At 42.4% G+C, this 15,398-nt stretch overlaps 1 protein-coding gene across 2 annotated transcripts in view; it reads right to left on the bottom strand.

Moving 5' to 3' along the window:
* Window positions 1-8: 8 nt before the first annotated feature.
* The window catches only part of etv4 (ETS variant transcription factor 4), a 43,556-nt gene continuing 28,166 nt past the window's right edge, over window positions 9-15,398 (bottom strand). For both annotated transcript variants that reach the window (XM_015361988.2, XM_015361989.2), the window contains 7 exons: window positions 15,002-15,178; window positions 14,208-14,476; window positions 10,494-10,562; window positions 7,493-7,540; window positions 6,118-6,290; window positions 3,122-3,223; window positions 9-2,542 (listed from right to left, as the gene is read on the bottom strand). In XM_015361988.2, the coding sequence (XP_015217474.1) occupies window positions 2,315-2,542; window positions 3,122-3,223; window positions 6,118-6,290; window positions 7,493-7,540; window positions 10,494-10,562; window positions 14,208-14,476; window positions 15,002-15,178 (1,066 nt within the window). In that variant the 3' untranslated portion in view covers window positions 9-2,314. The remainder of the gene's footprint in view (window positions 2,543-3,121; window positions 3,224-6,117; window positions 6,291-7,492; window positions 7,541-10,493; window positions 10,563-14,207; window positions 14,477-15,001; window positions 15,179-15,398) is intronic.

Raw genomic sequence — 15,398 nt, 5'->3', positions numbered from 1 at the left:
TCCTCCTATTTTAGTACAATTATTTGTTTAATGCAATACAGTCATTTTTTTAAGTTAAAATATAAATGAACTGGGTTAGTCTGTTGTCTGTCATTGTAATTTATCTGGAAGACAGCTTTCTATTATATATATAGTCTGAAAGTTGATTAATTAATTAAATCAGCACTTTTATGTAGTCCAAAAGTAGTAATCTCATATTAATATCAAGATTTAAAAACCCTGATACTTTTTTGAATCTATATTCTACTAATCACCCTTAGGTGCTGGTTGAAATGTTGCCCTTGGAAGGGGCAGTCTTGAAGACCCATAAATTAGTGGGACCTACAGCAGAGAAAAGCCCACATCAAAAGTTGCAGTTGAAGTCAAACCTTGAAGATAGCAGGATGAGTCAGTCAAAGAGATTTGAGAGCTCCATGCCTCAAGCCATTGCAGGTGTGCTTATACGATTGCCCGCAAAATGTGATGTCATGTTTTTTTTTTTATTAACGGTGTTTCTTCTATGGGTGATCATCTGAAAGCATTGATTGTAAGAGGATAGAGATGGTTTGTTCACCTGGTTGAACTGTTTAGGTCTTGTATTGTCAAGGTCCTTGGAGTCAATATACTGTAGGGTTTACTGTTGCTTCAGCTCAATAAGTAGGAAGAAAATCAGACCTACTTTTCAACGTTATAATACAAGCTGCTGTGATAAGCTACATTCCTCTAGTTTTCAGCCATCTTATTTTTTTAAAATCTTTTATGAAAGCAATAATTAGTAAAATATTGTAAATATGTCATTGGATGTTTTTTTTCCAGAACAGAACATGCTAGGGCTTTTACCTTTGCTCTCCTCCTCTTATGATGAGGGCTGGTTGGGGATTTTGTTTTTTGAAGTTCACTTGCCGCAGCTGCTGTACGTGTGCTTTGTAAGGTGTCAGTTTTGGCCGTTCGATACGGTCCAGCCACAGCAGAGATTGAAGTGCTGTCGGTGCAGTTTCCCAGGCTTTCTAGCGTTCGCCTCACAGAAGGGAACTTGCGCCCGAAAAGCTGTTATGTCACAAAGGCTGGCAGACACAGAACGCAAGCCAGTCGGGTCTTTTCTCTACCCCCCCCTCCCCCCCCTCTTCCTTTTGGGACGGCACAGGAAGTCTCATTCTGCACCTTATTAATGATGTGGTGACAGCCCGTTTATTTCTCCAGCGTGTCTCAGTCATGTGCTGTTTAAGGCCATGAGCAGGGTCTCCTGACAGATTTCTACAGATCTGGCTGGCTGAAGCGCCATCTGGGTGCCTTATGGTAGCCCTCACGTCACACCCACTAGACTCTGCGAGCGTGCTGGCTCTCTGCCTTCCCATCAATCCTGTCCCCTTCCTGTTGAGCCTGGTAACAGCACATTATGGGTGACACTGCTTGAGTGCATGAAGACTGGCTTTAAAAAACCAATCCATCACTACTTGCGCTCTTTGGTTAACAGGGCTGTCTGTGCACAGTGCTGGACAAACATGAGTCTGTGTTTTGGTGATATCCCTTTCTTTCAATCTTATATGCATAAAAACTGAATTAAGTAAATAAGTAATAGATTGCATCTAGTCCCTTATGTATATTTGCAACTACTAACAAGTTCTTGCCAGGAGCTGGAAATCAATTGCTCAAAGCAAATAAATTATTGCTGAAGCATGTGATGCCACCCTTTGAACCTTCTTTGATATTGGTTGAGTATGTGTATATTGATGACAGAATTTTGTCAATTGGCTACAACACTATTCAAACAAGGTTTAGCACAAGAAAAGACTGACCCATCGGACTTGTCTGTTAAGTGATATATAACACACTGGAATTATGTTCTGTTGGTGGTTAAATAAAAGGACAATATTGGACGTGCTGCATACTAACAACTTTTGCAAACTGGACTTTGCTATTTTCCATATTTCTAAAGAAACATTTTCTTCATGAGTTAACTTACTGAGGTATGCATTACCTTATGAACATGAAGTGTGATCTATTATTTTGGGGGGAAAATATGGTTCTTACAGACTTCTTACAAGTCAGAGCTTAGTTACAAAACCAAACTCAGAGTGGAAAGACTAGCTGAACTGCATTATAATACAAGCACACAGGGCACTACGATTCCAAAGGAAGAGTGCTTTTCTTAGTATTAATATTGTAATTTTATTAAGCATCAGTTAACCACTGTCATGTGTCTGGATAGAATAGTCTTTAGAAGTGAGAAGAATACAGCTTTTAAAACCTCAAGTCCCTAACAGGATTAATTTAAACAAAACACCATAGCCATATATACAAGGGGGAGTGTGTGCAGGAGGGAGGGGTGGCGGCACTAGTACATGTAGCCTTTAGAGTAGGGCTGGGCACCCATGTTGCCAGCGGCTGTCTCGGGGAGGTAAGGTGTGGTCTCATCCAGGTGGGACAGAGGCACGGTGTCCTCCTCGTTGACGTAGCGTTCAAACTCGGCCTTCAGGCTGGGCCTCTGATTGTCAGGAAAGGCGAGAGAGATGAGCGCCTCGGGCTCACAGACGAACTTGTACACGTAGCGCTCGCCAGCCACCTGCCGAAAGAAAAACAGAGACTCTGGCTCAGGCTGATGTTCAGACGATGGCAATCTGGGAGGGATGGGGTGATCGGTTCTGCCTGTTAGAAGAGTACAGAAATCTTCAGCCCCTAGCTGAAATTCATAATGCTCACGATTTCTAATCGGAATCTTTTTCGATCTTAATTAGCCCAGTAAAAGAAACAGGTATACCAGAATGTTAAATGTAAACGCTATTGAAGATCTGGTCTACCTGCAAATAGTTGCAAGGCTAGTTTTGTTTTCCCCTTTGGTGCTGATCTGGAAACTGTGTTGCCCGAAGCCTGGTTTTAAAGCTTGTTAAGAATTGATATAGATGTGTTACATGTGGAGACGTTCCCTTTAGGATAAATACCAGCTTTAATGTGAAGCCCCCTTTAAGTCTTGGGTTACGTGAAATTTAACTGAAGGTGTTTTGTGCAGCTGATGCCAGCAGTATAAGATGGTAAAAACAAAGTAAGCCCCTGGCTTTACTGTGCCTCTGAGGTTTCTCTGGGTACTATAAGAAGGCAGGCTGACCAGGAAAGGGAGGGTTTTGTTTGGCACATGTTACTGTACCTTCTGCATGATGCCCTTCTCATAGTAGTAGCGAAGAGAGCGGCTCAGCTTGTCATAGTTCATGGCTGGACGGTTCTTCTGCATCCCCCACAGCCTGGCCACCTGACACAGACAGCGAGACACAGGCAGGAGGTTAGACATACGGAGAAGCCAGCCCCTGCTCCATGTGCCATGCTGTCTAGCCCTGGGTCATGAAGAGCTCCTTTCAATCTCTGCACACTGCACAGCCTTGAACTTGACCTGAACAGAACCGGATCCAATGTATAACAGTCTAGGCACTGGACATCATTTTTTTAAAAAAGGTTTGTTGCATGGTGCTGTTCTTGTCCTTTCAATTTTGTAATTTTTAACCCACTGTACTCTTTTCTACAATCTAGGAAGTTATCATCATTTCTGGACAATACATCATATATAAAGCATCTATTGTTTATCAGTCATAGCTAATTAACTTGTCAGGTGTTCTTTGTCATAATATTTGCACCTCTATAAATCAATAAAGATTTTGCATGTGAAAAATACAGAAATTGAGTAACTGTTAAACATGTTAAACAGGGAGAACTGAAAATAGCTATGATTTCAGTTAAAGATCACCATAGAATTGAGTTTTTGCAAAAGGGAGGAGCACGATTTTGTATTTTCTTTTGTGTACAAGCCACTGTTGTCTACTTGTCTTATAATTCAGGGTCCCAGGGGAGACAGCAATTTATTCTGGACGCCAGTCCATCACAGGAAAACCAGACACGGACACACTCACATCGGGTCCAGAAACCAAGTAACCTACCTATATGTTTTTAGACTTTTGCAGGAAACTGGAGCACCCAGAGGAAACCCATGTGAACACAGGGAGAACATACAAAGTCAGTGCAGATGGCATCCCAGGTCCAGAATTGAACCCAGGGCCCCAGCTTGCGAGGTAGCAATGCTCACCACTGTGCCACCCCAGATAGCTCATTCTTTTTCCAAAACTTAAATACAAAGCATCTCCACTAGAGGACCTCGTTGATTCTTTAAAAAATCTCCTTCCCTACCAAATTGTCTTTTCCAGCATCCATCAAACTATGACAGGTCAAAACAAGCTATTTCACCCTTCCTTATGTAACTGTTCACCACTAAATGCCACTAAAATCCCACATCCTGTATATTGAAATATCTGAAGAAGCTGGATGTACCCCATATGTAAAATATCATTAAGGCAGTAATTATGGGTTTAGACTCTATTTGAACTGTAACAGAAGGCAGGGGTCACTGCTGCAGTAGGAAGTCAGACAGTCTGTGTATGTCGTTTTTGAGTCATACTGAACTATTAGCAAGGATAGAAAACATTTTCGCCTGCTGCAATATTGACCCCAGCAGACATGTTTATACAGAAAGCAACACGTTGATTAAACCCTTCTCTGGATTATCAGGAAACCAAATGCCAGTTTTGAATCCAGTCAGAAGTCGGCACAGCTCCTGATTAGATCTGCACAGGGCTGAAGTTAAGATCTGTGTCTGAGAGCAAAAGATGTTTTTAAGATGGCAGGGGGCCTGTTGGGGGGGTTGGTGATAGCCGGGCGGGGGCGATGGAGTAGGATTGCGACGGTGTAGCCCCGTGAGATTCCACACGGGGAATCAGCCCTGCTCTCAGCGTCTCTCTCGTGAGGGGTGCGGCGAGGCCCAGCACTGTAAACAAGGCTGTAAATAATGTATGGGCACTAATGGAATCCCTGCACGCCGATGGCAGATCACTGAGGCTGTTAGCGCTGCCTGGGGGAGATTAAAGAGCTCAGATACAGCCTGATAAAACCTCCAGTCCATTCCAGGTGCAGCTGAATCAATCTTTCAAATGCTTTTTTCTGTGCATTGGAGAGTCTTTGGAAAACAGGAAAATAAAGTATATCATCTGTTTAATTATGAAAACCACTGGGCAGGGATAAAGTATGCTGTAATAATAATAATACTTATTATTAATGATATTATATTAATGAGCACTATAGATTGTCTAGAGGTGTTCCACTGTAAAAAGGCAATTAAAGAGAATTCAGCTGGAACCAAAACAGCCCGAGTGTAGATATTTATGTATTTTGTTAAGATGTGGTGAAAATTGTATAAAGTACATTGCTTTGGCCAGCTATAGTTCAGAGAGATCTAATTAATCTAACTTGAGGCACCACAGTGGGTCAGTGTGCCCTGGGTTCAGGTCCTGGGGTGCTGTCTGTGTGGAGTTTGTATGTTCTCCCCATGTTCTCGTGAGTTTCAGCGGGGTGTTTTGGTTTCCTCCCACAATCCTAAGGCACACTGGTCTGGATGTGTGCGTGTCGCTGTCTGTGTGTGCCCTGGGGTGGACTGGCTTCCTGTGAAGTGAGTGCCCGGCCTTGCACCTGTCGCTTGCTGGGATAGGCTCTGGCTCCCCTGCAACGCTGTATCGAATGTAGTGCTTAGAAAATGAATGGATGAATATCTAAATTGCCCTGTCCTGTACAATCACCAGCTTCAGTCCTGAGAGGCACATACATTCTCCATAGCTGTCATCACTCCTTGGTTCCCTCTTCTTGAGACTGACCCTCAGACTGTGAGCAGCCACAGGTGATTTCCTTAGGAAGACTACAGCTAGTCAGTCTAGGCTGAAACCCCAAAACGTGTTGGATTGGTGATGTGGACATATACTGTGCAACTTCTTTAATGAAGCTTCCAGCAAATCCAAACAGGGGAAGCTGTGTACTCAGTATGTATGCACTCTTCCCATAGAGAAAACAAATGCCACTCAATGGTTTTAATCTTCTCAATTGAGTCAGACTGAGACACATATGGGACACATTTTGTGCTCTATCAGTCATCAGAACTGTGGGTCACAAAGCACTTGAACAGCTACAGCTGCGCCAGCATTTGGAAAACGAAGTCTTCCCTGACGAGAATTCTAGTTCTTGTGAGGAGGACAGACGGAGGAGCAGCAAGACGTTGTGCACAAGACAGAGGGGGGGGGGCGGGCACTCGGGGATCTGGGCAGATGGACTGACCTCTTCGGGTTCGATGAGCTTGAACTCCATGCCACGGCCAGTCCAGGCGATGAAATGAGCATTGCCCGGGTCGTCCAGGAGAGCCACAAGAAACTGCCACAGCTGCAGGGAGCCACGGCGCTGATAGGGGGCGCCCTCACGGAACACGGTCCCTGCCTCCTGTTTTACTTCTCCTGGGGAGAGAGTGCGGGGTGCAGGCGTTAGTGACCCCAGAATAGAAGAGAAGAACTGGGAGCTCAGAATATTTCCAGTGGTCAAACGTCTTTTAGATGGCTGTGTTTGAGGTCTGCTCTGCAACCGAAATGTTTTAAATGCTCGCGGTGCTTTTACAGCGGGACTGTGGTCAATTATAGTTTCCAACTAGAGCAGTAAATCGTCTTGAGTTTCCAGCCGTTTCGGCGGATCAGTTATTGTGTGAGCAGGAAAAAGCCATCAGCGTGGGCAGTGGGAATAATAATTAACCGCAGCTCCACTTTACATAACATGTTAAATCAATGGAAATTATCGTCGAACACAAAGCCGGCAGAACACCAGCAGAAACTCCCTAACCCTTTTACTCCAAAGTGTCGTCTGATTTTTCAGCTCGTCAAACAGAAACGACAATATCTGCAAAAGAACTGTATTCAAGGATGCAATTTAATTATTGTATTTCCCTTTCAAAATCCAAAGTTGCTTTTTGATACCTCTGTTGAATTCCCAGATTTATTATATTTTACTTTTAAAAAAGTTGATATTGGTTCTGTAAGCATCTTGGGAGTCTCTATCATTTTTCTACTATATACAAATATAGCCATTTGAGTTTATTTTTTTAAACATATGTTCTGCTAGGAAGTGCTAATGTATTGATCTGGTCAGATGCTTCATTGATCTGTATAGTTTGCCTTGTGTAATGGCCTGTTTGGTGCCATCTCTAAGTGTACTGGCCCAAGTCCAGAAGAAATATAGGACCCTGTGGACACAGATATCATAAGGTAATACCAGTGTAAAGAGCTTCATACACTATGAAGTTCGAGTAGGTAGCTGCATCAGCATGCAAAGGCTCCAAAGGCAGAAGTAAAGGTTTATTTCTTGCTGAAAAGAAAAGAGACACAATGTTTCAGCTGTGGTGCCTTCATCTCTTTTCTCTCTTTTCTTTTCAGCATGGAATAAACCTTTACTCATTCCTTCATACACTATGAATCATATACTGCTTTGTTCCTACGATAAAGTACTGTGCAATGAAATCTGCTTCCTGCTTTCATCATGTTTGATGTGATCATAAGCTCCAGTATGCAAACAGATCACGGAGAACTCGAAACACGATGTTCCTGCTGCTTGACGACACACCTCACTGTATTTAGGGTTGACAGAGGACAGGCATGCAAGCACAACTCACCTTCAAACTTCTCTGGGACAACGCGGGAATCATTCTCAAAAGAATAACCTGGAATTCAGGATAGAGAGTGTCAGGCTCAGATGCACTGAGTGCCAGTGAAAGCTGTGTTTAGTTGCTTCATGCACATTTCGAACACTGGCATACGGTTTAAAATGATTAGAGAGGTGGAATTAAACATTTTAAAGTGCATTCCCAAAAAGGCCAGGAAGATGTTGGGATATATTGTGAACACCATACAATGTAAATAAAGGGAGTTTCTGTGAAAATGTATACATCAGAGTGGGAAGACCTTATTTAGAATACTGTGTACAGACCTGGTGCCTGTTACAAATAATCATTGCTGTTCTAGAACAGGATTAAAGAACAGTAGCAACATTGTTTTGCGTGATGATGAAGGAATTAAATCTCATCAGTCTTGCACTTGAGGAGACTAGGAAGGACATTTGATGCAAATCCCTGAAAGTATGAAAGGTGATGAGAAAATCAACCTTGTGGGCCCATTAAAAAACAGACGACTGAGGACAGTAGTGGAAAGTGTGAGAATGTGTATTTAAGACTCAATAAAGGAGACTTTTCTTGTGGGTGTGTGAAACAAGGTGAAACAAGATACCAAGCAGCATGTTCCAAACAGGTTTTTGGTATCCTTCGGGGACAAAAATGGATGAGATGGAACTGGTGAATAACCTACTTGCATGCGAGCAAAAAAACCCAGCTGCCTCTCAAATGAAAACTTTGCTCATATGATCACAAATTGGTTAAATGGGAAGAATTCTTCGAATGAACAGCTCGGTTACAACAGTATCCCCATATGGATACATGAATATATATTGATATGGAGTGGTGTACTGAAAGATTAATGGAATAGTATCCACTATTATTGAGAGTTCTGGCTGTGCTTTTATTTTGATTTTAAGGATGAAAGCAGAAGATCCATCCATCAACAGGAGTCACTTTTTCTTGGCTGGGATTGCTGCAACCCCAAACCTATCCCAGTATAACAGGGGACGAGCCAGGACAACCCCTTGGACAGGACACCAGTCCACTGAAAGAGGAACATTTGATGAAAGATCTGTATATATTTTTAATGAACAATAATCTGTTCTTGTACTTTTATTATTCTAACATTAAATTGATACAGAAATGTCAAGGGCTCTGCCATCTGCCCCTTCACTGTGTGGACTTTGGACTCTGTTAAAAGCAAATGGAGTTTTCAGCGAATGAGAAATACGCCCCAGATGGGGAGAAACAGAATCAGAAGTTAAAGTATAGACATGAGCTAGAGCTGATTATTGTAGATTTTTCTCCAGAAAAAACAAAACTTTTTTTTTCCAGCAGTTACATTTACACTGGAATGAGAACAGCTCGAAGAAAAAAAAAAAACGCCAGGCGTTTGTGCCACTGCCAGAGGAAATAAAGACACTCTGGGCTTGTTAGTCAGAGACAGCAGGTCCTGAGGGAGTCCAGGCACTGGACCCGATCTCCTCCCACTCTTGCCCCAACGTTGCTGTGGCTCAGCTGTGAGCTTCACCAGGTATCTCCGCCATTTAGACTCATTGCTGTGGGGGATCAGTATAACCCATAGGCCGCTGGGGCTTGTCAAATGCAACTGCTTTTGCAGTTTTGTTTGGTTTTTAACAGAACCTGTGCTTTTTTCATCAAACCCCTCGTTGCAATACAGAATGCTTAGAGAGGCCGATGGGTTTCTTAAACTGTTGTGTTGTTTAAACTGTCCACTATGGAGCATGAAAGTTTTGTACAGCTTCAAAGGGGACAATGGAGAACACACTCCCATCGGCGAGGAGAGTGCAATCTCCTGTGCTCTGAGCCCACTGTGACCCGAATGTGTGGAGGGCCAACCACATGAAGCTATCTGGTATCCAATGTTGCTGTCCAGGGGGGAATCACTAAAGGTCCTGAAACCATCCTGTCTTCATTTTCCTAGTTTGTGCTCTGTAAATACAGCCTTTAAAAAAACATTAGATTCCCTTTCCAGATGAAACCACCAGGTATACATGGAGGTTGAATACAGGGCAGAGTGAGTAGAATAAGTTTCCATCTTTGATTAACTGGTTTCTTGCTGTAGTGGTCATCAGGCTGCCTTTAAATATCACTTCGCAAATTAGTTCTGCTCACCTATTCTCAGATTAACTGTGCACTTTAATTGGCAATCTTCCTATCTTGCTCCTTGTGCAGAGCTAAACTAATCAATTACTGTAGGTCAATGTTAAATGCCTGGCTGCAGTTCAGGATGTAGCCAGGCCTGGGTCAGTGTTGCAATTGAGCAGAGTAGATTGGAACCAAATACAAACTGCTGCAGAAGTGCATGAAGCAGCTGGAGGAAATTTGGTTATGGGGAAAAAATGTTTTCTAAAAATTTCCAGAAGCTTTCTCACTACCCTGTGTAAAAGCTGTACGGAATCTTAATAAGTGCGAAACCTAAAAGTAAATTTTGACTGGTGTTTTTGCCCACGCAACATTGCTACCCCAAACTATATGAACCTGTGTTTGGCAACATTGATCACAAAAAAAACTCCTGAATGTGTAGGGTGCTACATTTAATAAGGTTTTTGATTCCTGGCTAACTGCCTTGTGAAAAAAGACATTGCACCAGTGCTGTGACTGGGCTTGTTAATGTGATCTGACACTGGAATCACCACCCCTGCTACTGCAGAGACCCACTCAGGTATTGTGATCAATTTAACAGGTGATATGTTAAAATAAGAAATTGATACATCGTTTAGGATTAAAAGCTAAATTCGCCTTAAGGAGCAGGTTCTTTTAATACCTACTTGATTGGTCAATGCTTGGCCTGGCACCCATGGACCTACCCAGTGGCCTGGCACCCAAGAAGTATAAGGAACATGTTGGGACAGAGCCCTGGCTCGTGCACATACCATGCTTCCCATTTGTGATGTCAGGGGTGCTCAGACTGCTGTCTGAAGTGTCGGAGTTTGCCATGATGTGAGGGCTGGAAGCCCAGAGCGTACAGTGTAGTGCTTACCGTCGGCATTGTGCAAGGGTTTTCCATAGCCCTCATTGTGGAGGTACATGGATGGGCAGCCAGGCACATCTGTGGAAATAAATGCAAGCAATGACCTGTGACTGTTGTGCACAGCACAGTGAAATTTAGAATGCATGAACCTCAACCACATATGATTGTACTGGCATTTTGGTTATTGAAATAATTGAAAATAAAAATTGAAATAAAAGAAGATCCTTATTTTTCCATTTCCATTGGTGTAACCTCTTTCATCTTGTGAGTTTTACTTGTTATTCTGTAAATTAGAGCTTGTAACAAGTTATTTGCTGATGTTATCTGATCAGATCCTTGTTGGGACTAAAGAATATCCAACAATTTTGCAAAAGAATATTCTTATCTTTTTGTATTTTTTCAGACACCTTGAATGTACACCGACTTTCTGTTTTTTCTTAAAATATTTAACTATTTTTGCGTTATATACAATTCAGCACGCTGGAAAAGAAGAGTCCAAACAAATGGGCCCTTGGATTATCTTCGTTACCATGCTGAATAGTAAATGTTTTTTGTCATACTCTTGCTTCATCAAACTATCTTCTTTTTTCCAACTCTTGTAGATGCGGTGCTGTAACAAATACAGTGGCGAAATTTATATACTGCTAAGCAGTGGAGTCGAGTCATTCTGACTCTTTGCTAATGGAGTTATGCTTGAGTAGAAGGACCCATCTTTCTGGATGACTCTGACTCATCTCAGGAGATCTGGTGGCAAAACTATGATTATACGTCACTGAGGAATGTGACATTTTAATTTTGCAGGCATGGTATCATATTCCCATTCTGGGTTCCTATTAATAATAATTCTGACGGGCTATTTTCTTTAACTAGGAATAAAAGGGGAATTAGTATTATATCCTATTGGATTGTGACCAAAAGGATCATAAATATTGTGATATGAATACTTTATATAAACTGTGTTGAAGCATACCAAGAGACAATAAAAAAATGAGTATTGAAGCCAATAGCATTTGTTATATTCTTAATTCCTCTGTTTTGTTGCTTAATAGTTCAAAAAAAGAGATCTCAAAATGACCCTGTAAATAAAACTCAAGATTTCGAAAAGAACAAATAGAAAAGGGAACAGAAAAGGAAGAAATTTTGTGCAGAATGAAAAAAGCACCCTTAAGCAGAAAATGTCCCTTGTCAGGCAACAAACAGCGTTGTCTCTTTGGCTGCATAATCCGTTTCTTGTCTTTGTTTCCTGTTGTTTTAAAATATTAAAAACATGTCTCAGATAAAGGTTGAAAAGTAATGAAATTAGTGCCACGACTTAGCTATTTGAGACTGTTTTCAAATGCCAAATGAATATACTGAACACTGTCTTCTTCTGTACATATGCAATGCTGTGTTAGTATCTCCTGTACTATCCGTCCAGCCTGTCTCTGCACAAGGCTTGCTACAGGCAACTTTTTTTTCCTGTTTTTGTGCTGTAAGTCTAGGTCTCAGATTACTGCGGGCAACGCTCATTTTTCCATTATGATTTCATCTGCCTGCAGAAAGGAAGCTGCTGGTGAAATCGGACACCCAGGAGGAGTCCTGTGGGACGTCTAGTCTTTCCTGTGCCCTCCATTTTCTCAATGAAATTCTTCTGCCTTCTTTCAGGAGAGGGAGGGAGACGGAGAGATGCATTGTGCAAAAAAAATAAGGCAAGACGTCCGCCAAGTGTCAGGGCGTTGAAAGAGTGAGGGAGTAGGGGGTGAGGGTTTGCTTGGGGGAGAAGGGGTCGAAAGAAATCTCAGTGATGAGGGAGATGGTCCCTGGGATTCCTGTTTCAAAGCGCATTCGTCTCTGAGGAGAGACTGGAAAATGAAAGCACAGGCATTAAACCTGTAAACCCTACCTGTTTGCCTTGCAGGCTGAGAGGCACAGTGCACAGACTACCAAGAGCTACTGTACTGACCAGCAGCTGCTTTGACTGTCTTATTCTTTATTGACACTTTAAGAACTATAGTAAATTTAGAAAAAAAAGATTAAAAAATCCTTTCATACCTGCAGGGTCTCTTACTTTACTGCTGTTGTACTACACCCTGCTGAATGGATGGTGACGCTTTTAGCTTTTGCTGAATCACTCTTACTATTGACCAAAACTAGTTTTGTCATTCACAAAGCTACAGGAGGTCACTTTCAATGGCTTGATGGTTCTTTCAACTCCATCAGCATTTCTAAAATGAGGATTTTCAGTGACTCCACAGCTCTTACAATCACCACAGCAAAAGGCAAGAAATGACTGAGCTACATTGAGTGTTGGATAGAATGTTGTGACACTGGGTCTGGCTTCTGTCAGGTCAGTGGGTAATAACATAGCATGTGTATCATCAGAGGAACACCCCGCAGGGCTGAGTCTCACTCTACAACCTACTATTTTTAAATGTGTTGGATTCTGGTTTTGTTTTGTGTGAAAAGAAGCCTGTAATTATTCTAGTTGGCCTTTGCTATACCTATTCTGTTGTGGATGTATTTAAAGATCTGTGTTACCCAACTTGTTAGACCTAGAAAAAAATCTTCATAGGGGTACATATTTGTCCAAGCTAATGAACAATGTGGAGTACTTCTCTCTGGCTTTTCATTTGAATGGCCTTGCCCTATAAGAACCTCAATTCATCTAGTGTTGGGTTTCTGCTACTGAGTTATTTCAATAACCAAATAACCAATAACCTCAATAACCAAACTAATCCAGATGAAACTTGGACTTATGTACTCCTCTTCAGACAGGAATTGCACAACGTGATTTCTGTTTGAAATCTATGTGCACAACTACAAGTCAGACTAAACACATAAGATTTGATTCACATAGTGACAGTGTCTACCTCCCTGCAGACATGCGGACATTTTCAGTTGTGGGATGTGAACAGCTGATAGCTTCACCCAGCTCCAGACAATATCAAAGTGCAACCAAGACAACAGGTTCTCCAGAACTCACAAGTGCTAGATTGAAATCCCTGTGTGTTTCCCTTGCTCTTGTGCAAGCCACCTGAATCAGAGCAACATTCAGTCTTGTGCTCAAGTTGCAGAGCTCAGGGAAAATGCCTTTGGTAAGTGTTGGCAGTAAAAGTCATAACAGAACATTAATCAAACTGTTTTTTTTTTACTCCAGAACATTAAGGTAATTTTCTGTGTCTCATGTCAAATGTAAAACTACAATGCTTTCATTTTAAGTTAAGTTCAGTATAACTTTTAAGTTTTAGAGCTTTTCCTATCTTGCTTTAATTGACACTAGTCTATAAAGATCTGTATTGAATTTACTTAATAATTACTCAGCACTTCAAGAGTCTGATGCCTGTGTCTTCCTAAAATTATTTAAGGCCACGTTCTATGCTAAACATTATGTATCATAATTATTAGTAATTAGATAACATGACTTTATTGGCCATATACAATTTCTTGTATTAGGAATTAGGTACAGCTATGAGAGATACCAGTACATTGGATTGTGGAGGTATGGGACAAGCTACCCAGCCATGTTGATCTTTGGATCAAATAGCTACTAACTACAAAACAGGCTTCTCCTTGCACCTTTCTTATTCTTATACCATATCCCTTCTTTCTCATGGTCTTCTGTGTTTCAGAAGATGACTATGTTCTGTTTAGCATGTTCAGTCACACTTTGGTCCCACTGAGGCCACACGGGCGATGGACCACTGCAGTATCCTGTGGGGCACAGCGCCGCTCTGTCGGACTCACCAGGCTCGTAGGTGTAGTCGGTAGGCTCCTGCTTGATCAGCATGTGAGCGGGTGGGTATCTCTGAGGGGCACCCCCAGCCACGTGCCCCGCGCGGTCATACATGGGGTCGTGGTATTCCTGCTTGAAGCTCTGCTGCATGTAGGGCAGACAGGGATCAGAGAGCTGGCGCTGGTACCCCCCGCCTGGGGCAGGATGCTGGCGCTGCATGGCTTGGGCAGGTGGGGGATAAGGGTGGCACATCTCTGCGGAAGGCTGCGTGTATCTGGAGCTACTCAGAAAGACAAAGGTCACCATGTTAGTGAAAGGATGTTTGATCTGGAGGGTTCCCCAATTCCTTAATTAGACCATGCGTATCTGTCTTTGATTGGAAAAACGCCACGCATTCAATGGCACTTCAGAATTCATGAGTGATGAGAAGAACACTAGATGTTCACCATCTGACTAGTGTAGCTATCATGCATTCATCTACATCCACTGTATCACAGCTGTGTTCAATTTTAAAATGAAGACACACTACATTGGAAAAGAGAACAACAAAATAACACACTGATTTATTTCCACAATAGCTAAAGAGCTGTGGAAGCCCAATTATGAAACTGAGAATGCGCTAGAGCTTTTCACCATTGTTAATCCAGTGGTCCTTGAATGCATGGTCTGATAAAAGACTTCTACCCTTTGCAAAAAAAAACAGACCTCATTGCTGGAAAGCAGTGTCTCAAGAAGGGTGTCAAAAGACCCCACAAGGACTACTGCAACTCTCTTTGACTTCAGGGCTTTAGCTGAGTTCCGTTACCTGTGATCCATTGAGTAGCCATGGCCAGGAACTGGCTGGGCAGTGGTGGTGGGGTTCATGTATCCTGTATCGGGCCGAGGGGTGATGGTTGGTTTGGGGGAGTAATGATGCATAGGAGACATGGGAGTCCCAGGATTGGAGCTCTTGAGCCCTGCTGCTCTCTTCTGCTCACAGGCACTGGGAAGAGACGCACAACACATAGCTATTGACTGTGGACGACACTGAGTTTTCCTTTCTTTCAGAACAAATAGTGTGTATACAAGAGACGGTGGTCCATGACGTCTCATCATCGTCTCTGCTTAAGCTGCCGATTGCTACTCTACCGATCTAGTGTTACAATAAGAATCGTTGAACGTGGAGACAAGGCTATGCTTTGACCCAAACCCAGCCAGCACTG

This window comes from Lepisosteus oculatus, chromosome 28, assembly GCF_040954835.1.
Source record: "Lepisosteus oculatus isolate fLepOcu1 chromosome 28, fLepOcu1.hap2, whole genome shotgun sequence".
NCBI lineage: Eukaryota > Metazoa > Chordata > Actinopteri > Semionotiformes > Lepisosteidae > Lepisosteus > Lepisosteus oculatus.
This window is presented reverse-complemented; position numbering and strand designations above follow the sequence as displayed.